The sequence below is a fragment of the Tympanuchus pallidicinctus genome, unplaced genomic scaffold (assembly GCF_026119805.1).
Source record: "Tympanuchus pallidicinctus isolate F22 unplaced genomic scaffold, pur_lepc_1.0 scaffold7, whole genome shotgun sequence".
In the NCBI taxonomy this organism is placed as follows: Eukaryota; Metazoa; Chordata; class Aves; order Galliformes; family Phasianidae; genus Tympanuchus; species Tympanuchus pallidicinctus.
Genome location: NW_026294791.1, coordinates 13758180 through 13781132, shown reverse-complemented (window position 1 = coordinate 13781132; position 22953 = coordinate 13758180). Strand labels below are relative to the sequence as shown.

At 41.5% G+C, this 22953-nt stretch overlaps 1 protein-coding gene across 3 annotated transcripts in view; it reads left to right on the top strand.

Moving 5' to 3' along the window:
• COL24A1 (collagen type XXIV alpha 1 chain) overlaps positions 1 to 22953 on the top strand; it is a 146343-nt gene that overhangs the window by 23341 nt on the left and 100049 nt on the right. For 2 of the 3 annotated variants that reach the window (XM_052665913.1, XM_052665911.1), the window contains exons 1-3: positions 5496 to 5698; positions 10639 to 10703; positions 15982 to 17276. In XM_052665913.1, the coding sequence (XP_052521873.1) occupies positions 5643 to 5698; positions 10639 to 10703; positions 15982 to 17276 (1416 nt within the window). In that variant the 5' untranslated portion in view covers positions 5496 to 5642. Of the gene's footprint in view, positions 1 to 5495; positions 5699 to 10638; positions 10704 to 15981; positions 17277 to 22953 lie in introns of those variants that run through there. The other variant, XM_052665912.1, reaches the window with a different exon arrangement.

The window sequence follows — 22953 nt, the reverse complement described above, 5'->3', positions numbered from 1 at the left end:
GAATCCTTTTTTAAAATGAAAATCACCAACAAATATTGTCAAGTTTGAATTGCTCCATTGTCCTTCCTGATTTAGGTATGCTATTTGGTTAGAGACTCGGGATACTTAAACACAGAAGGCGATGCACACAAAGTTGGAGGAAACTTTGAAACACTAGAGCAATGGGAGAAAATTTTGATAAGATTTTTAATGTGAGAAGAAATCTCCTTACTCCAAGGTGGAGATTTAATGTGGATTCAGCTACTGACCATCGGTAGCTTACCTGTTAGCTGGTAAGAAAGCAGAGAACAGGCTGCCCTGGAAGGTGGTGGAGTTGCCATCCCTGGAGGTTTTCAAGCTAAGGGTAGAAGTCACACGAGCGACATGGTCCACAGCAGTCACAGGTATGGACTGATGGTTGGACTGGATGATCTTATTGGTCTTTCCAACCTTAACAGTTCCATGATTCTGCTACCTCCCCCTGCTGTGGTCAGAAGCTAATTTTGTCAAAACTGAAAAAAACATTAAGTACTGAAGAAGGAATATCTGGAAATACATTTTTCTGTTTGCAGAATGCTGCTGTGAAGTCTTGCCTGAAAGGCTGGAAGCAAAAATGGACAAGTGAGACCTTCCTAGGGCTAACAAACTAAGGAATGAAGCATCTGCCCCAGTTGCTGAGAGAAGTGTGGGAATGGAATTGAAAAAAGACTGGCCTCGTGTGCAGATCTTTGTGGCTCAGGAGCAAAATACTTCTTAGATGATTGTGCTAGTTCTTCCAGATGTGGGAGTAGTTTTTAGCGCTGGTGAGGCTTTGCAAGCTGGCTGCTAGCATCCTATCAGTGTGGGCACTCTCCAAAATGAACTCTGTTTTTATTCTCTTACAGGCAGGTGTTTTAAGGGAATTTTGTCCCACTGAAAAGTGTCCTACAAGATTCTTGGTTTTGGCCCCTTCTTCCTATGCAGAGGGGTGACAGAGAGCACTATGAAGAAGGTCCCTAGGTGGCACAAAGGAATGTTGTTTTACATAGGATAATCAGACCTTTCCATGTTTTACAGAAATAGTCTTTTATCTCCCTTTATAGACAGAGTCAGAGCAGGTTTTGTACAGTGATGGTGGTCTGGAGCCCTTTGGAAAAGGCTTCTCCATCAGAAGGAGGCTTCTGGAGACCTACTAAAGATCCTGTGCTGCAGAGGACCATGCTGTGACAGAAGATTGCAGCCCCATGGTTAAACACAACTGCTGAGGTTTGTTTTTTTTTCTCTGTCCCCCTCTGAGCACACACCTATATAGGTTGTGATATGGTCCTGGGCATGCAGACTTCTAGTCATATTTATGAACTTCATCTACAAAGGGGATTTTCAGTTCAATGAGTATCCCAGAAAATACCTCATGTCAAATGCATCTTTCTGCCTGTAGGTGTGGGTGTCTCTGCTTCCTGCCCAGATTACAAAACGCTCCATCAACGATGGGATAAAGATTAACTAAAAATGAAAATAAATGGATTTTCTCTATCTCTGTTTTTTCTTTCACCAGCTTCTTTTGAGATGGAAATTTACTGTGCTTCCCTTGGCAGTTTGGCCTATTTGGTAACTGTAGTCTTCTCATCTGGTGGGCCATTCCCGTGGTTCCCATGTTGTACTCATTCTTCCTATCGTATTTTCCATTCACATATTACTTTCCTAGTAACTGCTTCTCTCTTCATTTAATATTTCCCTGTGTGTTTGGCCAGGTTCCTCTGCATTCCTGGTGTGGTGTATGCCATGCCATTAATGGAACAAGGTAGTACAACTTTACATGCTGGGTATGGGGGTGCTGCTTCAGAGCAGTGCACTTTGGTTGCACGTTTCAGATTTCTCCAGCTCTATTTTGTGGTGGATCTCTTCTGTAGTTGTGACTTATTGAAACGGATACTATCAGTTCTCATAAGCACTTGCAATCATCCTGACTTTGGTGAGGCACCTTTCCCAGCCAGAGTTGCTGGAGCCCTGTGGTCTGGAGAGCTTATTCTGCCTTGTGGTTCACTGAGGCTCTCTTCTGTTCCCTGCTCCTGTCTGGACACATTCCTTTGTTTGCTTTAACTAAGTATCCTACAGAATCTCACTGGTCTATATGGTCATTTGTGGCTTGGCAGTTTCATCACTCTGAACTGTGCTTTTTTTCCTTTTTTTTTCCCCCTAAAGTATTTTTCCCCCTGAAGTATTGGTCCTCTGAACTCAGAGCATCTCTTTTCCTCTCTCAACCCCTCAGAGGATTTTGTGTGTTGGTCTTGAAAGGTAGAATCCTTCACTGTGACTTCCTTCAAGTGTACATTTATATTACTTCTCCAGTTTACAAGTACAAAACTGAAAGGGATAGAACTCACCTAAAAATCGAGAGTCATACTTCAGTCACTTGAAAACGTTATTTCTTCCTAACTACTTCTTGAGGAAATAATGGGCCCAGCTAGAGATTGAAGGCAGACAATGGTCATTACAATTTCTTTCACATCCAGCAAAAACTGACGGTTTTAGTGTTGGAGGCCCTCTGATTTTAGCCAATTGTTCTTGAAGACATGCTGTAATCCTTTCCATTTCTTGTATTTCTTAATCACATCTGATAGCTTGGTAACTTTCTTTAACCAGAGCAATGTGTTAAACATTTTTTTGGCTGCCACAGAGAGAAATCTAAATAAATATTTTGCTGAACTAGGTTCCAACAGTTTTGGTACATAGCCTAACACCATATATTGTGGTGTGCAGGGAAAGCAGTTTGGCAAAGTGAACTCAATAGCAACAAGGATCTTCTGCCAGAATATCTTGATTCTGGGACTGGACCAGGAAACTCACATGGGTCCTATTCTGCTTGGGCTGAAGGTAAAGTTCCTACTGCCTGCAGTGGGATAAGGCTCAGACTCCAACACAGAGCATTTATGTTCCCATTTCACACATTTTCCTTCAAATTCTTACTTTTTTTTTTTTTTTTTTCCCTCTGTATCTTTAGGCTCTGGAGATATATATATATATATATATATATATATATATATATATATATATATATATATATATATAAAACATTTCTCTCTCCTGTACTCATTCTGGAAGGAGAATCTTTTCTGGGAATCACTTTCCTCACCTCTTACACCACCTTAGAACAGCTCCTGCTTTGTGTCTTGCAGCAAGGCTGGAACTCAGCAGCTTTCATCTGGAGCAACAGATGAGCAAGTTAGTTCATGAAGGGAGGAGAAAACTTCTGAAAAACGAAAAAATAAAAATAAGAGCTTGCAATCATGTCAGAAGGGCCAGAAGTGGTGTCTTGAAATAACTAATTTTGTATTTCACCTGTATCCGGATGTGCCTGGGGAGAGAAATCAGGGATAGGCTATAGTCAAGCATGAGAGAGCAAACATGGGCTCTGGGGACATTTACAATAAGAAATGAAACTTCAGCATCACTGTTGCAATGAGAGCTAGCACATTTGGAGCTTGAATGTGTCTTTCATTGTCTGTAAGTATACAGATGACTATATTTAGCTCTGGAAATGAACACAAGTAATCTGATACCTTTAAACATGTCAGGTTTAGCTGATCAGACAGTAAGAACCCTTGGATGAAGCAAGTGTAACATTAAGACTGATGCTGACTTTTGGTGTGAAGCTTAGAAGAAACCTGGCAAGACTAACACACAAGGTGATGGGCTACCAGGCAGGAACTGCTGGGTTATTTCCAGCAATGCTCACATTTGTGGTCTGACCTCAGACAAGCCATTCGATTTCCCTGTGCATATTGATTTGTTTTCTCTGTCTGCATTAACTGTTGCTCTTGGCAGCTTCAGAGGCTCTAAAGAGTGACCTTGGCATGAGATGTCCCCACCCCACCTCACCACATGCTCCCAGACAGCTCTTCAGTGTGCAGTGAAACAAGGGAGATTCAACTGGGGTCACTCTTGCTGCTGCATTCTCTCCATAACAGCCCTACTGCAGATGCTGGAGCATTAAGAAGCCACCTTATGTACCTACTGAGTATGTGATGTGTCATTTAAATAACTGATAGATGTCATGAAATGGCATCAACCTGTTCCAAAACCTATCTGTAATGTATACATTTTAGTCATTTTAATGCTAATAAGAAGTAAATAAAATGCTACACTAAAGTTGTTGGAAAGCATTCAGGTGTGGTCTAAAGCAGAAACACTGACAAAGACTTCATTGCAGTAGTGTCTAATACCTCCCTGAGCAGGTATGAGGTTCTCTTCAGTGAGCAAATATGTTTTTGTGTTCAGCTTGCATTAATTTTTATGCAAGGTATGAAGACAGGAAGACAAAATATCACCAGTTTTTTTCCTTCAGCTCTCAAAAAGTAAAAGGAAATCACACAACAGCCACTGAAACTACATAGATTCTGAATGATTCAGGATGTAGAAAATAAACTTGAGTGTGAAATGAAACAGTACAACATTTGAGTGGGTTCTCTAAGAGTCACTTTTCACATGTATTGTTATACTCAAAAACATTTGTAGTCTGAATTAGCCCTTGCTTTTGCATCTTTATGCCTATTTGCACTCACCTGGATGACACAATGGGGGCCCTTTCAGCTGAATGGAGCATCCTTAGTGACAACAGTATGAAATCCTTGTCTTGTGCAGCTTTCCTCTGCACTTTGGCAATTCTCCTGCTTCCTGAATGCTTAGACATTTCCTGCCATCCTCTCCATGACACCTATGACTTGAAGGCCTTTGCTGAGGTCTGATGAGAGATCTTTGTGAAATACCACCCAGCAAGAGCCAAATACCACACTCCTAACTGGCATAAAATTTCTGCTTATGTCAATGGAAGCTTTGCTAAGTGAGGCTGCCAGATTTGACCATGGGTTTGCAGCACAGCACACTCAGAATGTTCGACACTACTTCGTGTGATCTTCGTGCACTGGAACGTCTTACGGGAGAAAGTTATACCAGCCCGTTACTGGGACAGGGGAGGAGAACCGCTGATTGAGATTAAAAAAAAAAAAAAAAAAAGACCTCTGTCCCTTCAGGAAGAGACAGCAAAGTGTGTCATGCAGTGCTACCGAACTACATCTGCTCTTCAAATGTTTTCCAGAGGGAGTCTTGCTGGACACCATCACTTACACTCGAGACGCAAAACCCTCCAGCACGCTCAGCCCCGTTTCATCGCTCCGTGACCCGCGGTATTGCGCAGCCCGGAGCCGGGGCTCCCAGCCGCCCCGCGTACCACCTGTCCGCGCCTCTCCCGCTCCGCACCTGGGGCCGCAGCGCCGCTCCCCGCGCCCTCCCGCTTCTGCGGGGCAGCTCCGCTCCCGGAGCCGCGCGTGGCCGAGCCGGGATCTGGGCCGTCCCGCCCCGGGGCCGCGTTTGCTGATGTAATCGCAACAGAGAGCGCTGAAACCCAACACCGCGCGGTGCGGAGCAGCGCGGTTCCGCCGCCGGGGGCTCCGCGGGGCGCGCCCCCCGCACCGCCCCCGGCCTTCGCCGCACCGCCCCCGGCCCCGCCGCGCCCCCCCGCCGCACCGCCCCCGCGGGCCGTGCGCGGGCCGCCCTCGGGCTGTCGTGGAGCTCGGCGGAGAGCTCGGGGCCGGCGGCGGTTCATGGACAGTACCTGAGGCTCCGGCGGCGCTGCGTTTGGCTCCGGCTTTCCCTCGGACCTCCGCTGCCCGGGCAAATGCATACAAATGCATTTGGGAGCCGAGAGGACAAGGCGAGGACGCATCTCTCCCACGGCACCAACGTAAGCTGGGTTGGGGAGACACGAAGGCGTGCGGTACGGCCCCGCGGGGACGCCAGCCCAGGATGGGGTCCTCGTGTCTGAGCAGCCACTCTAACTGGGCAGGTCTCGCTGTGTGCCGGGGGGTTGGCTGCTGGGTGGCATTTCCCAGCACCGAGCCCGCCGGGGCTCTCCCTCCGCTCCACGCCGCGAGCCGTGTCGGGCGCCCCGCAGTTCTTCGGGTCCCGGTGCCAGGGGTCCCGTGCCGCAGCCGGAACGCAGTACCCGGTTTCTGAAAGCACGGCGGTCTGGGAGCTGGGGCTGCTCTCAGCGCAGTGAGCGCCGGGTGAGGTGAGGTGAGCTCCGCATTCGTGTGCGTTCTGCAGTAGGCTTAGCCTTCTCTGGTGTATCCTCGAAATGGCATAGCTCTTTTCATTGCAGTCCGCCTAAAAGAAGGTTAAGGAAGGTGATTACGGACTTCTGATGGTTATAGTGACATTACACAGGTTACCGTTGTGTGTCTTTGTAAAGTTCTTGCTGTATTTGGGCAGAAGCTAGAATGACATTTGCAGAGAGCTCCTGGTGGGAAGCTGAAGGATAGCGATGCAGCGAATTCTGTGCTGTCTGGGTCCTCTGAGCGGCAGTGAGTGGCTCCGTGTGCCTGCAGGAGGCTTCTTGTGAGCTGCGGGGTCTGAGATCCTGCGGGACTCCTCCAGGAGTTGTGTTGGTGCAAGTTCACAGAATGTTTTGCTGATGGAGAAATATAAAGTTAATTATGGAAAAGGATCACACATGCTATTTATCTGAGAGCAGTGTGTGTCACTGAGATAGAATTATATAATGTAATATAACTCTGAAGCTATATGGACAGTATTTATCTTGTTTACTTAATTCACCCGAGAGAAAGCAACCCGGTTGCTTGCCTGTGCTAAGAAACCAGACTATTTGCTCAGGGATCAGGTTTCCTCAGCATGTCTCAGACCAGTCTGTCCCTTGCAACCCAAACCACCCCTCTGAAGAAGTGCTGTTAGGTCAGACTGCCGCCTGCTTTGGTTCAGGGAGAAACTGAGTGCTCCCTGTTCAGACAAAAGATAGAGAAAAGAATGGGGATGTAATCGTAATCAGCCCTAAAATAGTTTTCTGTGGGCTTTTTTTTTTTTTTTTTTTTTTTTTTTTTTTTTTAATGCAAGCAAGTTTGACTGCTGTGAATGTGCAGTTTATCAACTTGTGCCATGTGCTGTCCCAAGGACAGCAGGGCCCACCTCTAAACCATGCTTTTGTGGGATTCCTCTTGGGCCACTGCTCTTCAGGAGGAACTAGCAATGCACTATTCCTCTCACTTTCTCTTGTGTCTCTTCCTTTCTTTATGCTGTGAGCCTGCTGCAAGGTTCTCGGGGTTTCTCCCTCATTTGGGTGTGCAGCTGTCAGCAGAGGCTGTGCAGGCTGCATGTCCCCTCAGCCATGCCAGCCACAGGCTTCTCTGAACCAGAGGCAGGGCTGGCCTGCTGCCTGGTCCCCTCATGGCAACATAGACATGTCTGTCCTCTTACATCTTGAACAATCAGATTCTTAACTGCTTTGGAGACTTAGGTGCAGGTCACGTTATCACCTTTCCCTCTTTACTGCTCTGAGTGCATTTCTCTTGAGTGTTTTGAGAGACCAGAGGGGCTAAGGTGAGAGTGAGCTCTGCCATTTGTCCTTTTTCCTTTATGTAGAGACTTGTTAGTAGCTCTGAGGAAGCCTGTGTGGGAGGTATTGTGATGTTAGAGCTGCCCAGCTGGAAGGAGTGCTGTGAAAAGCAGATACAATATCTTCAGTCTGGGAGGTGAAGAAAAACAAAGCAAGAAAACAAACAATAACAACAAGAACAACAGAAGAAAAGGGAGCAATTATGCTAATGCTTCTCAGTCAGGAGCTACTCCTGCCCTTGCTCTAGGACCTGACAAGTGAAGAAGCTGGGTATCCAGACGCTCCTGGATATTCAAGTTGCAGTGCATGGCTTTGCCTGTGCTGAGCCCTGTGAGGAGCTCATACAGAGATGGGGGAGAGCTCCACCTCACACTGAGCATCACCAGAGGCAAGTGATCATGCTGCCTTGAGCTATAGGCTGCCCCAAGCAGGCTAGGGAGAGATTAATGAAGGTTTTGGTTTACTACAGTGTAGTGTCTCTTCCTAAAGTTTAATCACTTGTATGAGATTTACAAGAGGGCTCTTGGTTGGAGTGGTAGGAGAAGGCTTGCTGCATTTGCTCAGATAATTTGGAAGCTCAGTGCTATGGAAACAAGCACTGTGAGGAAATGTGCCTTAGAAGACATTGTGCTTTAGAAGATGTGTACGTGATGCTCTTATGTCCTCTGTGATGGATACAAGCTGGGCTTTTGTGCTCAGAACATATCTAATGCAGCACAGCATGTGGGGAAGGTGCTGGTATTTCAACCATCATCACTGACGGATGCAGAGTTGTATGCAGCACTCAAGTTTAGCATCTTCTGTGTCTCTGGGGTCAGGTTTTCTGGCCTTCTCCACAGCCAGCCAGTGGTATTCCTTCCTTCTAAGCTGAGGTTGAGAAAGCTGCCAGTGAATAGAGAATGTTGTTACATGACACCGCTAAGTGCTGACCAAACACAAGCTTTATATGTTGCTGAATAGTCTTCAAATGGTGGAGTTTTGCCTTGTTGTTTGTCAAGACTTGCTTTGAAGCTTATCAGCTTCCAAAGATGTATGTCATCCTGAATGGGGAAAAATAACACACTACCATAAAAACTCAGTCACCTTCCACTCATAGGAAGAAGAAAGCAGTAGCAAGATGTTAAGAATTATCAGAAAGATAAGCTCAATTTTAAGTGGTAGAATAGCTCAACTACATTTGGTAGTTTCTACTTCCAAACAGTTATGTAGTTGTCATCAGCTTGTGCATGTATTTGAACCAGAAGAGAGAATACCACACTAGGGGAAGCTTAAGAGGTTGCTGGACTGTAGGACAGGACATTGCCAAAGACTTCTGGGACAGCTTCAGGCTCATTGTGTGATGTTAAAAGGGGAAAACTAGCCAACAATGTAGTCAGTCATTTCTGAATTTTTCTGTTATTGTGCCCCAGTTGGGCAAGTCTCCCCAAGCGTGTTGCTTGATGCGTTCTTGTAGTTGCAGCAGATATGGATCAAGCCATGTATGTGTTATACAGTGAGCAGCCTGGTGGCCTAGTGTCACTAACCATGTGAGCATAGTGTGCAAGAGCTGGCTGCTTTGTTTCTTTTCATGTTAATAATAGTGGTCTTGACCAAGAAGGGAGTGTTTGAATGAATACATCATCTCTAGAAGACAGAATTTTATTTTTTCCTTTTCCATCTTTGGCCACAAGAGCTATATGGTACAGCTTCACTTCAGGTTTGCACGTGGTGTCATTTACAAAAAGTTTCTGCTTGTTGTGGGAAAAGTTAGAAGGAAAAAAAACTTTTCCCGTGTATTAGGGGACCTCCAGCTCTATGGTTGTCTCTGATCCCTGTTTTTTCTCTTAGTTGCTTGCTCGTCTGTTCTTGACATTAGCTGGAAAGCACTGTGTAAGCCAGATATTTGTCTTTATGTCTCTTTATATCCAGTTACATCTGTGTAACTTACATCCCTGGGAGCATTTCAGAAATTCTTGCCTTTCTACAACATTTTCTGGGAGGTGACAGAGGCAAACGTCTGACACACAGCTTGTCCCTCTGTGATTTTGAGGAAGAGTCTGCTGTTGTGTTAAGGGATTGTCTTTGCTGTTTGAGCTATAGGGTTCTCTAGGTGTCCTGAATTTGGAGTTCAGTTATTTAAAATGTTTTGTTTTATTCTTAATTGAGAATCCATTTTGTGTCCATGAAAATAGGAAAAAAAAAAAAAAAAAAGTTTTTTCATTTTGGCTGATGCAGTGCAGTGTGTGGACTTCTTGCTACCATGACTACTTGCCCACCCTTAAGACTTTCTTTTACTGAGCTTCTAATTAGATTAAAAGATCACAGTGTACATTCACAAGAGAATACTCTGAACTTGAATTCTGGTGTCCAAAGCTGAAGAAAAAAAATGTAGTGTGAGCCCTTGGGCTGTGATTGCAAACACTTGGAAGAAATATTAAGATCTCCTCTTAATTCTTCTTTATATTGTATATATTTGTAAACCATAGCATAATGTAACGTCACTGAAGCATTACTAATATCTGCCTTTTGTATATGTTATCCTTTGTGCTGAAGGTAAAGGCCAAGAGGGTAAAGGAAGAAACTTGTCTGCCTTTACCATTTGTATCTTATGCTCCTGTACAAATTTGTGGGCCTTTCTTCCTGCACTTTCTTGATTATTTGGTTGTTCTGTGTTTTGTTTTTTTTTTTTCAGTTGGTGACGCTGGGATTCCCTTTAATATTCTATTAGAGTGTAAAGTTTCAAGTCACAATGTGATGGGATTTTACTTATTCTCTTCGAAGTAAAAATAAATAAATATCTGTAGCATGACAAACAAACAAACAAACAAACAAACATTAGTATACAGGAAGAAAAGTGGCGCAACATTTTCATTTAAGGTAAATGATGTGGTACGGCAACAAGGCTGAAGGTACACTGGCACAAAGGTATCTCATGGGCATTAACTTGTCGTTTGTTTTTTAGTTCCTTTGCAGTACCTTTTTTCCCTCCCGGAAGAAATCTACTACACAGCAGCTCTTGTACTTGAAGGCTGACGCGAGAAAATATAAAACAGATGCAGTTACTTTATTAATAAAAGCCATTGCAAAATACATGTACTATACATGAGGGCATACTTCTCTCTGTAAAACACCTTCTCAGCGTTGGTGGAAAGCTGTATGACGGAAGGCTTCGAAGCAGGACTTGCTGAAGTCAGTGGTATCCTGCCATTGACTTTGGGTGTTGAAAGAAGTTTCTAATTCTTTGGAGTCCTGAAACTGTGTTTTCTCACACGCTCTTTTCTTTCTTCCCTTTTTAGGAAGATCCTTCTTCTTTGTATCTCAATATGTACCGCCGCGGGTGCTGCGAAAGCACCCAAACGAGGTGAGAATACTTTCTTACAAAAGGATGTTATTTTGTTACCACATGGAAAGTGTAAATGGCTGTTGTTACTAGTTCAGTTCCTTATGGAGACTTAAATATCAGCTACAATACAACAAGAGCAAAAGTTTAAAGTAACAAGTGTGGAAAAGATGACCTTTCAAAAATTAGTCAGATTTTCAGTCCGTGAAATTACTTACATATTTAAGCAGACTCTTCATAAAAGAGAAGTCTTGTAAGGAGAAAAGGCTTTGATTGTGTCTTCAGTGCAAGTGGGTGTCATTGGGGGTGGCAAGCTATGACTGAGTTACCTTTGCACTTCTGAGGACAAACAAGCAAACCAGTGCATATAATAAAGGCTTAGACTAGGCTGGCATCATTAAAGAAAGAAAGTGAAATTGTGTATTCTTTTGGTTTTGTATTCAGATGCAGATGTTAGAAAGGAAATAAGGTTGTCTTGTGTTTTGTCTTTTTTAATCTGCCAGCTGTTACAGCTGAACCAGATGTTTATTATGAGACCATTGGGGGAATATTAGCATCCCAAAGTGGTGGAAGCTAACATGCCATTTACTCTTTAGTAGCAAGGAGAGTGGCAGTATCAGTTCTCTTCCATATTCCTTCATTGTGCAGATGAAGCAAGAAATAGCTTGTCCTTGGCTGATATGGTCAATGGTAATCTTCATGTAATGTTCAGCTGAATGCAAACAGCTGGGTTTCATGGTTAAGTCAGGATGCGTTCCTGACAATGTTTTGCTAGAGCCCCGTAGATACATCTCCAGTATCCCATTGCTTTTTTTCCTTCTTGTTATTCCTGTGCTTGGCAAAGTTGTTTTTTTGTTGTTGTTGTTGTTTTTTGTGATGGTGAGATTGAGTGCATTTTCTCTTCCTTCCATTAGCTGCTCACAGTTTGCCTGTTAAGATGTTTGCTCACTTTTCCCATTCAGCTAGATGGGGATGTGCTTTTGTGACGATGGGAGTTTCCCAGTTTGTCTAATTGCTGAGCCAAGTTTTGCATGGGGAGGGTGGGCTAAGGGAAGAAAAAGCTCACCTGACAAGGCAGCACCTGCAGATGTGTATGGTCTCCCCACTCTGGGCCTGCGGGATGGGGAGATGTTGAGTTAGGGAGGCAGTTCATACTTTCCTAATGGAGCAGGTGAAGAATGCCAGGCACAGGTCTGCTGTGATAGCTAGAGTTGTCTTCATCTCTCCACCCGTCTTTTTTCCCTTTGTAAAGAAGTAATTTATTTTGATTCTCATATTCTATAGCCTGTGGAACTACTTTTCCAATAGCACATTAGGACACAGCTGTGAAAGCCTCAGAGCCAGCTGGGTCACCAGTGTTGGGGTCCTCCAAATCTACAGGGCTTGCTTCCTTACTGGTGGAGATGGGGTGAGGTAGTGGGATGAAACTGGTCTCTTCAGGGTCTGGGAAGGTTTGGGAAGCCTAAGGGGATTTGCTATAGCAGGCAGTAGTTAGCATTAAGGAAGATAATTTTGAAAGAACTATCACCATAAAGCACATCTGGTACTGTTGGTTGTGGAGATAATCTGTGCAGTTGTTGTTACTGTATCATTTTTAAAGTGGTTGTTAGAGTTGTGGAGGGTTTAAGAAGAGAAGTTGGCACTGGCAGAAGAAATAAGCAGTCACTGTGGAGAGGTGTGGAACCACGTGTGTTTCTGTGTGTTGCTCACCTGTGCCCCTGAATCTCACCAGTTTCAGGAGATGGAAAACTGTGACTCCTGAAAAGCAACTGAATAAGTGCACATGCCAGGAATCTCTCTTAGGAAAGCTTGTAGTTGAATCATAAAACTCATAATTGTTAGAGAAGAAAGCATAAGTAAATGAAGCCATATTCTCAAAAATTAAAATAATAATAATAATAATAATCTCAAGAAAAACAAGTTCTTGGGGAAGGAAGGAAAGAAGTCAGAAAGGCTCAAGAATATCCTTCAGTTTATACAGTATGCACTGAGGTAGCACTCCATTCACAGTGCTTTAGGGTTTGTCTACAAACAGGGTGGATTGCTCATTTATAACTATGTTAACACTTAAGCTGGTATCAAAACTTTCTTGGTACTTTGCATTTCGAAAGGAGCATTCTGTCAAATACGAAGACTCTAGCAAGAGTAACCAATGTTCTTTCTTTCCTGAGCTGATCAGGCAGCTAGTGTGTGCTTTACTTGACAAGCTACGCTCAGTGCATTGCGGTAGGGTGCTATAAATTGTGTTCACTGAAATATATGTAAATACACAGCATTGGCTTTTAGGAATATTTCTTTCAGTTTGGCTTGAGGATACACAAAATGTTTGTTTCTGGCTAGCTTTGCTGTGCCAGTTGCCCAGCCCTGCTATCCAGGAAAGTATAGGTTGCAACCTTGTGTTGTAACTTACCCAACTGCAAATGCACCACCACCCAGGAAATGGGCAACCTGCTGAGTAATTATCATGAGGTCTGGTGAAGCTAACATATGAGCGATCTTTACTTTTCTGTACTCATATCAGTAAAGGGAAAACAAACCATGCATGTTTGCTGAAGTGCAGAGAGTGCCCCCAAATATTCTGCCCTCAGACAATGAGAGTGGGGGAGTATGGAAAATGAACAGCAGACACTGAACAGAAGAGTGACACAGAACACTACCATCACCTCACCGTTCTTTCTGGGGTTGTTTTCTTATATATATTACATATATTATATGTTATATATATGTTATATATTATATAATATTATATATATCATATATATCATATAATATACATTATATATTATATATATGTATATATTTGTTTGTCCAAATCTTAACTTTTATTAAGTTTTCCCTCTCTTCACAATCCAATTATGCTGTGAATTTTACAAGTAATCCTAGAAGATGAAAAGAGGGCAACTGAGACCAAAATACCCAAACAGCTACTCTTTGAAAGAATAGGAGCTGTTATAGTTTGGGGGACTAATGGATTGGGTGAACAGTAAGTGAAGACAGATGTTGCACAGACATGGATAAACAAAGAAAACTGGCTACTGATAGGTAAAGAAAGTTGTGGTTGTCATGCTGGGAGAAAGAGCTAAGAAGGTTGCCTGCTCCCAAAACCCTGTGTACTGCCAAGAGCTTCTGAAACCTTCTTCTTTTTTTTTAAAAAAAAAAAAAAAAAAAATTGGACCAGAAATAAAATGACTGGCCAAAAAAGTTTGGAACAGCCTTTTGGCTTGGTGGTGGGTTAATAGGCAGTAAGTCAGCAAGAAATAATTAGCTGGTACTTACTCTTTTGCTGTTATTTTTCACACAGCGTTTCTCCATGCTGAGTCTTCTCGAGACCTGTCATAGTTTGCAGGATGTAAAGAAAGTGTTTTGTATCTCTTCACGCTCAAGAGTGCTTTTCCTTTTTTAAAATAATTTTTTAAACAATGCAGTGTTTACAAATTAGAACTGCCAAAATCTGTCATTTGAGATTTAGGAAGAGTGCTCCTTAACATCACTTTAAAATTGGTTGTTCTGTGTCAGTATGGTAGACTTGTTTTGTTCTTCAGTTGCAATACTTTGAGCAAAGATCACTTGACACTGTTATTTTTAAGTGTATCTATTTAATAATAAATATTTACAAATATCTGCCTGATACTTGAGATTAAAATTGTGACAATGAAAGCACAAAGTTAAGCTGGAATGGCTTCCCTGGTGTAGTGTATCAGTTGGCTCAGCATGTGCACAGAAGTGCTGTAGCTGTCTCTGAAGCCATTGGTGCATTGCTTGCCCCATGAGATTTCTGTGTTGCCCAGAAGACTATGCATGCACAGCTTTCTCCTCCGTAAGTACACCCAGCCATGTAGGACCAGGGTCCTGGGAAAGTCCGGGTGTTCATTAGCAGAGCTGCAAAGTAGAATGCTTCTACTATAACCTGACCTCTCTTATCAGTTTGACAGATTAAAATACTCCTAGTAAGTTAATTGCTCTGAGGCAGAACATCTTGGGAAATTGGCGTACGTGTGACTTTCTGCAAAGACGTGCTTTCCCCGCAGTTCTGGCTGGGCTGGCTGCCAGGCCAATCTTGGCACTCCTGCAGATCTCTAACATGGCTAAAAACACTACAAGGTGTGTAATTAATTTTCAAGATGCACAGTGCATTCAGGTTGATGCTTTTGGTTCCAACTTATAAACTACTCTCAAGGAAGTCTCAGACTCTCTTCATAATTTACTACTGAAACTAAGCCAACATCTGTGTGTTCTTAAAATGTGCTGTGAATACATTCAGTAAACAGAGAAAAGGAAGACTGGGAAAGAAAACCTTTTTTCCACTAAAATAGTGAACATCCGTTTGTTGCTCCCGTCTCTTAAAATAGCAATGAATCTTTAGCCTCTCTTTGTTACTCCCATTTTTGTTATGTCATTTAGTAGCTTTATTTGCTTAAAAAGAACACTTAGTTGCGTGATTGAAAAAAAAAACTGTAAAAAAATAAAAATTAAAAAGTAATACCCTTGGCTAAATGCTGTAAGAAGTGCAGCCTGTTCTGTTAGGCTTATTACATCACTATTATGGTTAAATAATATTAAATAATGTTAGTCATTAATATTAAATAATATTAGTCATTTTTAATATAGGCAGTTTGCTACAGTTCAGATCCAGCCAGCTGTTACAGAAAAAAGTGCTTCTGTGCAATAGTGCCTATGAAAACTGTGTGATGTTCAGCTTTCCCTTGCACAAAAAAATTGAGAAGTTTAGGTTGGAAAGGATGTCGAGCTCGTCTGGTCCTACCTGGTGCTTAGATCAGGGCCAATGCTGATGTTAGTCTGGCCTGCTGGCTGCTGTCCAGTTCTGCTCTGAGAATCAGCGAGAAAGGATCTTGCACGATGCGCCTGAGCACTGCTTACTGTGTTAGTAAATAGCTTGTCCCTTCATGGGAACAAAACAACCCTTCCTCAAATGTTAATATTTTTCAGATAAAGAGGGAAAACATGCATTTTGTGGGTTGTTTGTTTTTTTTTTTTTTTTCTTCTTTCTTTAAAGGGTAGGTGGGCAGGAATTGCAAAATGGACACTGTATGTTCATTAACTCTAGTAAAAAGTTTAATGACAGCAAATGGGGACTTTTCAGTTCTATGAATGAATTAACCTCCAATGGGCATTACAAGTGCTTTTTTTTTTAACTATGAAATATTTTTTTCAGCTTTAATGAAATTTGTTGGATTTATGTGAAAGACTGATACATACGTTGTGCCTCACACTTGCTTACTTGGATCTGAATTTGAGCTCGTAAGTGAAATGAACAATGTACCTTCATTTCTTTTTACAGCAGTAGATGTTCTTCATCAGCTCGGCCTTGTGAGCGATGTCCAGCAGCCGTCAGTGACGCCAGTGCCCTCAGCAGTGCCACCCTTGCCCCAGGGAGTTCACCTGGTTGTGTCCGGAGTTGTGCTGACTGCTGACGCTCGTGTTGAGGCCTCCGTTGCTCAAGTTATACCAGCAAGTCTAGGGCATCACTTCACCATATTGGTTGGGTTGTACTCTTACACTGTAAATAATGCTTTTCTTTTCAGTATTAGGAACAAAACTAGACTGCAGTTTGGTGTCCAGTTACTACCGAGAAAGGTAGCAGTGCACACTGGAGGGAAGCAGCCTGCATACTTCGATTATAGTGTTCATAATGAACAGTGGCATTGGTTTGCCATTGAAATTAGAGATAAGACTGTCTCAATATTTGCTGAATGTGGACAGAAGTATTATAGCAGGGAAATGCTTTATGAAGTGGAGGCATTTGATTTGGATGGTTTATTTACCCTGGGAAGGATGAACTCTCACTCTGTCAGCTTTGAAGGAGTTATATGCCAGCTAGATATCATTCCCTCTGCAGAAGCCTCTGCAAACTATTGTAAATACATGAAACAGCAGTGTCGCCAGGCCGAAACGTATCGATCTCTGCTAGGAACACCATATGCATCAGGTGTGCTAGATGTTTCTTTGAAGAAAAAGATTGGTGAGAAAAAACAGTGGGAAGATGTATCTTACAGAAGGAAGGAAGCATCAAATGATCCTGTTACCAACATTGCTCAGATTCACTCCATACTGGAGTACCTTGAGTCAATAAATGTCTCAACATCAGAATTTGCAGAGTCTAAACCCCTGCTGTTAGAAGTGTGGCCGGAAACAGAACTCCAGGAGGAGGTCAGTCTGCTCCTTCACCAGCAGGACCCAAGCAAAGAAAGAGGCAGCACTGAAAAAAACAAGGCTTCATATCCAAATACTTCACATACTATCACAGAAGATGCAGACAGACAAAGTGAGCTTTCTCTGATCTTCCCTTTAAAACAGAATAAAATGAAAAACAAGGGAGTGAACAAAGAAAAACAGCATTTAGGTGAATCAACCAAAAAGCAGCAAATCTTCAACACAACTCTGTACAGTTTGACTGCTGACCTCTCCGTGGATAATCAGCTTGGTTTGGAGGAAGAAGGTCCATTTGATGCTAATAACACTTATCGCACAGAAAACACTTATTATATTGATGTTGATAACTACAACTATGAAGATCAAGGCAAAATGTTTGAAATAGGAAGTAGCAGAGGTTTAAAGGGGGAGACTGGACCTCCTGTAAGTTACCTTTATTACACTCTTTATTATAATGAAGCAACATATATTTAAAAGAGGCTTTGAAATAAATTTGGCAAAACTTGCTGGGCTGCAATTACCACTTCTTTCATTTGTACTGTGCAAAAGTTTGTCTCCCATAAGCGTGTCTCTGGCATATAATTTTGGCCTAAGTGGTGTGTATTTTTATTTACTAGCAGAATATGTAAGCATTCAATTCTGGTGAAGTGGTGGGCAACCCAAGCTTTTTTTAAGCTCTGAAATGCAGCCAGATGTTTGTAACTCCTAATTATGGAGGCTGCTCACTTAATAAAATTACAGGGTAATTTCATACTCTCTACAAATGTAGACACTGTTCCATGAAAAGAAAAACAAGGCTGTTTGGAAGAATGATAAGGTTTTCTCGCTTGAGTGATGCTATCAAAATTTGTAATTGTTGAAGCAGACCACTTGTAGAATCTAATCCTTTCAAACCATTCCTAACTCACAGTTGCAGGATCACACAAACCTGCATGCAAAGGAATGTTTAGAACTCATTTTTGTGGCATCACTTCATTTAGCAGGGTAAGAGATCTCGGAAATGACTGCAAATGCACAGCAGTGCTTTTAATAGCACTAATTTGTCCTTTCTTATTGTGTGTGTTTGAGGGTCATAAACATTTTCATACATAAAACTGGGGTCAATGCACATGAAACTACATGCAAGAAGTAACAGCAGTTCCTGTTTAGTCTTGGAGATATGATATTAATTCCTGTTTGAGTCTCTAGTTAAAACTTGTTAAACTATGGCATGGAAAAGGTTGTTCTACATGTTTTTCTCTTGTATTTGTGTGGTTATTACTGGAAAATAATTTGGTAGGAGGGGGCAAGCAGCTTCTAATATATGTTTGAATATGCATGTATAATTTCAGGACTGAAAAAATATTTTCTTCAGATAGTCAGACACTGAAAATTTGTGTAGAAGTTTAATTTTTACTCTAAACAGAATCTTGATGATAAGAGGTTGTTACTGAGTCTAAAAATGGGTTAAGTAATTCATATTTGTCAGGGGCTGCTCTTGTTTGGAGGGTTTTTTTTGTTTTGTTTTGTTTTGGGTTTTTTGTGAGTGTGAAGCCAGTCTTTTTTTCTTTTCTTAAAGAAAAGAATTTTCTTTATTCAAGCCCTTTATTTGTGGGGACATAAATGTACAGCTACGTATGTAGTTGTTATAAATGTGAGCTGAGGTTAATTTTCATTTCTGCAGCACATGATATTTAACAACTGCTTAACAGAAAGTTTTGATTCATAGCACATAACTTAAAAATTGTACATTTAAATTTACTGACTGTAACTGACTGAAATCACCATTTCTTATGTGGCATAGAAATAGCTGCTGATGTTGGAGATGTTGGTGTTGGTTTTTTTTGTTTTTATTTTTTGTTGTTGTTGTTGTTGTGTATTAAGCAGCTGCAAGCTAATGCTCTCGTTTTGCAAGATGCAGCCACTGTGCGTACAGTAATTCATACCACCTTATCTGGAGAGTTCAAAATATATATGAAAGATGTGTATGCTATCATTTTGTATGTTTGTCTTACGGATGGTATGCAGAAGCTTGTTTCCTCTGCAGGTCAGCTACAGCATATGATGCATTGCTGGGTTAGACTTTCAATAACATGCCCGAGGTCTTAGAAGTGATGTGTTGCAGAGCTAGGAGGCTGATCCAGACCTTTGTGGGCACAAGTTCAGCTGGAAGGACCAACAGCACCCACTGAGCATATGGGCAAGCTTAAGAATTGTGTTGCCACAGAGATTTTTGCTGAAGCAAGAAAAGGGTCTCTGTATGGCTCTTCCACAGAAGATTTCTGTAAAGAATTGTGTTTGGTGGAGGTTGTGTGGCATTGTGCCTGCCGCTATTATTGAACTCAGACTTATAGAGGTACTCCTTGTTTTTCTGTCTATTACATCCTTGGAGAGAAGACTGTGATAGTCCAGGTTTTATCTTCAAGGCTCTAACATTTTAATAAATAAGTATCCACAGAGTCTTATCAGTGAGGAGCCTAAAAAAGCAGCAGTGAGGGACTTGCAAAGTTCCCCTGCAGCAAAACGAAATCCTGATGAGGCATGAAGCCCCTTCTCTTTTTTTCTTCTCTCATTATGTTGTGGTTGGTTTGAACCTTCTTTCAAGATTTCAGCACAGAAATAATGTTTGTTCTATTGGAGTTGACAGGCAAGAACTAGCTTTTGTGGTTCTTAGACTCCTCAGCTACATTTTAGCTTTTAATCATCTACCAGAACTGATTCTTGCCTTGTATAATTGGGCCCCTTGAATTCCATGATCCCACAGCTGTGGAATTCACCCATTGCTACAAAGGAGGGCTCCAGAATTCAGGCCTTCATTTATGGATAGCATATCTAATTCTTCCACTTAATTCTTCCAAATCACTATGACTGAGTAAAATCCTAGCAATTGCAATGACCAGAATCCTCTATAGGAATACGAAGCAAGTTTAAAGTGGAACAATGTTGTCTCCTGACCACATTTCCCTCTGATTCACCTGAACCACTCCTTTTGTATTGCAGGGGGTGTTGGCACTATGAAAAGTTTTTAAAAATTAATCTATTTTTAACTCTTTTAGCTTTCCAACCGATACTCATTGTCACACAAGTCCTAAGGCTGTTTGCAGTAGCATGATATGTGATCCTGCTTGTCTAAATGGAGGTGTTAGTCTGGATTGAAGAACAGAGTTAGGTTACTTGCTGCCAAGTCAACCTGCTTAACTGCATGAGCTTTGATGACCCTGAGAAAAGAGCCAGGAGTTAGTTTTCTCTTTTGGAAAACTTTTTTGTGTTAAGAATACAGTCGTCCAGCAGTGAAAGAAGACAAAATGTATCTTTCTGTAGGCTGTCCGGTTGCTGACATCAGTCTAGAGATACTGTCAGGAGGAAATAGAAGTGCAGTGCCTGGATAAGGAAGAATTGGATGGGTTGCTTACAGCCAGGAGATGTGAGAGTGAGAACTCTGAATAAGAGCAGGAGCTTAAAGGGTAGTTAAGGGTACCATCATCTGAGATTTTTGCTCTTAGCCAATTTATCAGTTGAAGAAAATTGCTTGCTGTGTCTGTCCCTAGTCAAAAGGTATACACTGGGTAGTTAATCACCTTCACGTATCTTTACTCTGTGAGTAACCCTCACATTATTCTGCCCAGGCTGAGAAATCTCTATCTCACTATCTGATAATTTAGATGAAGTCTTAAGATTTTTCTTACTAGAAAAAGCAAACAAAACTCTATCAAATAACATTTGTTCTAAATATTTGAACGTTTGTTTTAATTCACCTGAAACAGTTTCCCTGTTTTTCTTCGTAACAGTCTTGAGAAGCTGTAATCCATCACCCAAAGCTACATATATTCCTCTGATGTTGATGACAGTGCTTTGACTGTTGTAGCTCTTGACAGAGAGAGCAAGACTTCAACAGGTCTCAGGAAAGTAGGCTAATCCTACAAGTGACTGCTTGTTATGGGGTATTTGGGAAGATAAGTGTGCTTCTTTTCTCACATCAAATAAAATGCAAATGAAGCAAGAGAAAAAGGTAGGTGGACATTCATGCTTGGTAGAATCCTGGCTGCTTTATAATCAGTATGGTTTAAAAAGAGAAACAAACTTGCTAATAAGTAGAATTTTGAGTAACAAAATATGAATTCCAGATGGTCCCAGACTGACAGCATTATATTTTGTGCAACATTACAAAAATCAGAATTAGAAATAGAGGAAGGAGGAGGGATTGGTAAGGTAGTCAGATGAGAGTGATACATATTATACATATGTTATAGCACATACATAGCATATTGGAGAAAGCATTAAGCATTACAAAACTGCGTTCGTTGTTAGGAGTCTCAAATACTGGAGACTGGTAATTTTTTCTACTGGTTTGACTTCTGAGGCAGCAGTTTGAAGAAAAGTCCTCAATTTTGGGTGCTGAGCCTTTTTCTTAAAAAAACAAACAAACAAACAAACAAAAAAAAAACAACAAAAAAAAAACACCCCAGAATAAAAACAACAACAACAAAAACAATTTGGCAGATAGAAAGGTTGCAGAAGAATGCATTAGCAGTGTCTGCTGTTGAAAATACAATTCTGAGCAGAAGTTAAAATAACACAACAGGTTTAATAATTTAAATGAAGACAAATATTGCAGTTCATGAAAGGAAGACTTACTAAAGGCAGTTCACAGATTTGCAGAAAGAATGGGAAGAAATAGGGGGAAATTTTACGTGTGACATAAAGGACAGGATCAGAATCTACCTGTGTGGAAATTTTCTTCTGCAGTGCTTCGTATCATGATTCTATGATTGTATTGTCTCTGGCATGGGGCAAATTTAAAATGCTTGTTGTTGCATAAAAAAAAAAAAAAAGCCCAACATCCAAAATTGAGAAGTGATTAACTACAGTTCTTCAGCTGTTATTCTCTAGAATGGTTGAAAATCTAGACACAAGGCAATTGGGACACCCTTTGTGTAGGATAGAGTAAGGTCACTGAAGTGTTTCCCACTGTTTATTTTCTAAGTTATTTTAGGTGACTTCTATAACCTCAATCAGTGATCTGGCTTACTAGTCCATGTGCGGAGGTGGAGAGCCAAACGGGCTTTCTGTAGAGAAAGTAATCTTTCTACAGAGGAAAATATTTAAAATGAAATCTTGAAGATGAAGGAGGGATCACAGGAAGAATCCAAGTCTTGAGAGACTGTTGGATTAACTTGATCTAACCATTAATTGTTGTTAAGAGACTTAAATTACAACAGCTGACTTGGTTTTAGAAATCCTTGGGAATGCATTATTCATCCCTGGCCACACAGTTCAAAATTTTTACTGCTTTTTCTTGGGTTCTCTGAGGACTTAATTGTGAGAATGGACGTAGTTTTCATACCTTGTAGAAGAAAGTTTCTCCTCCATTAGATTTGCTTCCTTTTTGAGGTTCTGATGGAGAGAGATAATGAATAACTCATGAATTAGGTAATCATGAAGTAATTTTTTTGCAAAAAGAGCAGATGTTCTTTTTTTTAAAAAAAAAAAGGGGGGGGTGAAGGGGACAAAACAAGAAAGGAGCCACGTAGGAAAGAATATTCTTGCTGCTGTCATTCAGTAATTTATCAGCAAATGTGAGGGATGCCAATTAATATACATTCATTTTCCCGCCATGAAGATGGTGGGCTTTGATTGCTAATTTTTGTTAAGGAAGTGTAGAAAGGATCTGAAAAAGAGTTAGAGAACATTTTCCCACAAAAGAACATGCACTGGTTAAAACTATTTTTATGGAAAATGTAACATCTCCCTTGGTAGCCCCATTATAATTTTCTACACCAAGTCCATCTCTTCACTTAGTATTCCAGCTGGGTGGAAGCTCAAGTTTTTGGATCTCTCCTGACAAGAACACTTGGCCAAGAGCTTTCCATGTCTGTCTGCTTGACTGACACAATGAGAGTCATTTTCTGCACCGTACTTGCATACCCATGGTTCTCCTTAAACAGCTATCATGTCCATGATACTAACTTTGGGGAAACAGCTTGTAAAATGTCTTCTAGGTTGTATAAGACATTGTTTTCACTCTGATTGCCAACTGAACTTTCTGGCAGATGGCACCCAGGGACAACTGCCAGTGCACAGCACTTCAGAGAATCCAGATGTCTGCTTTTTCTGCCCAAGC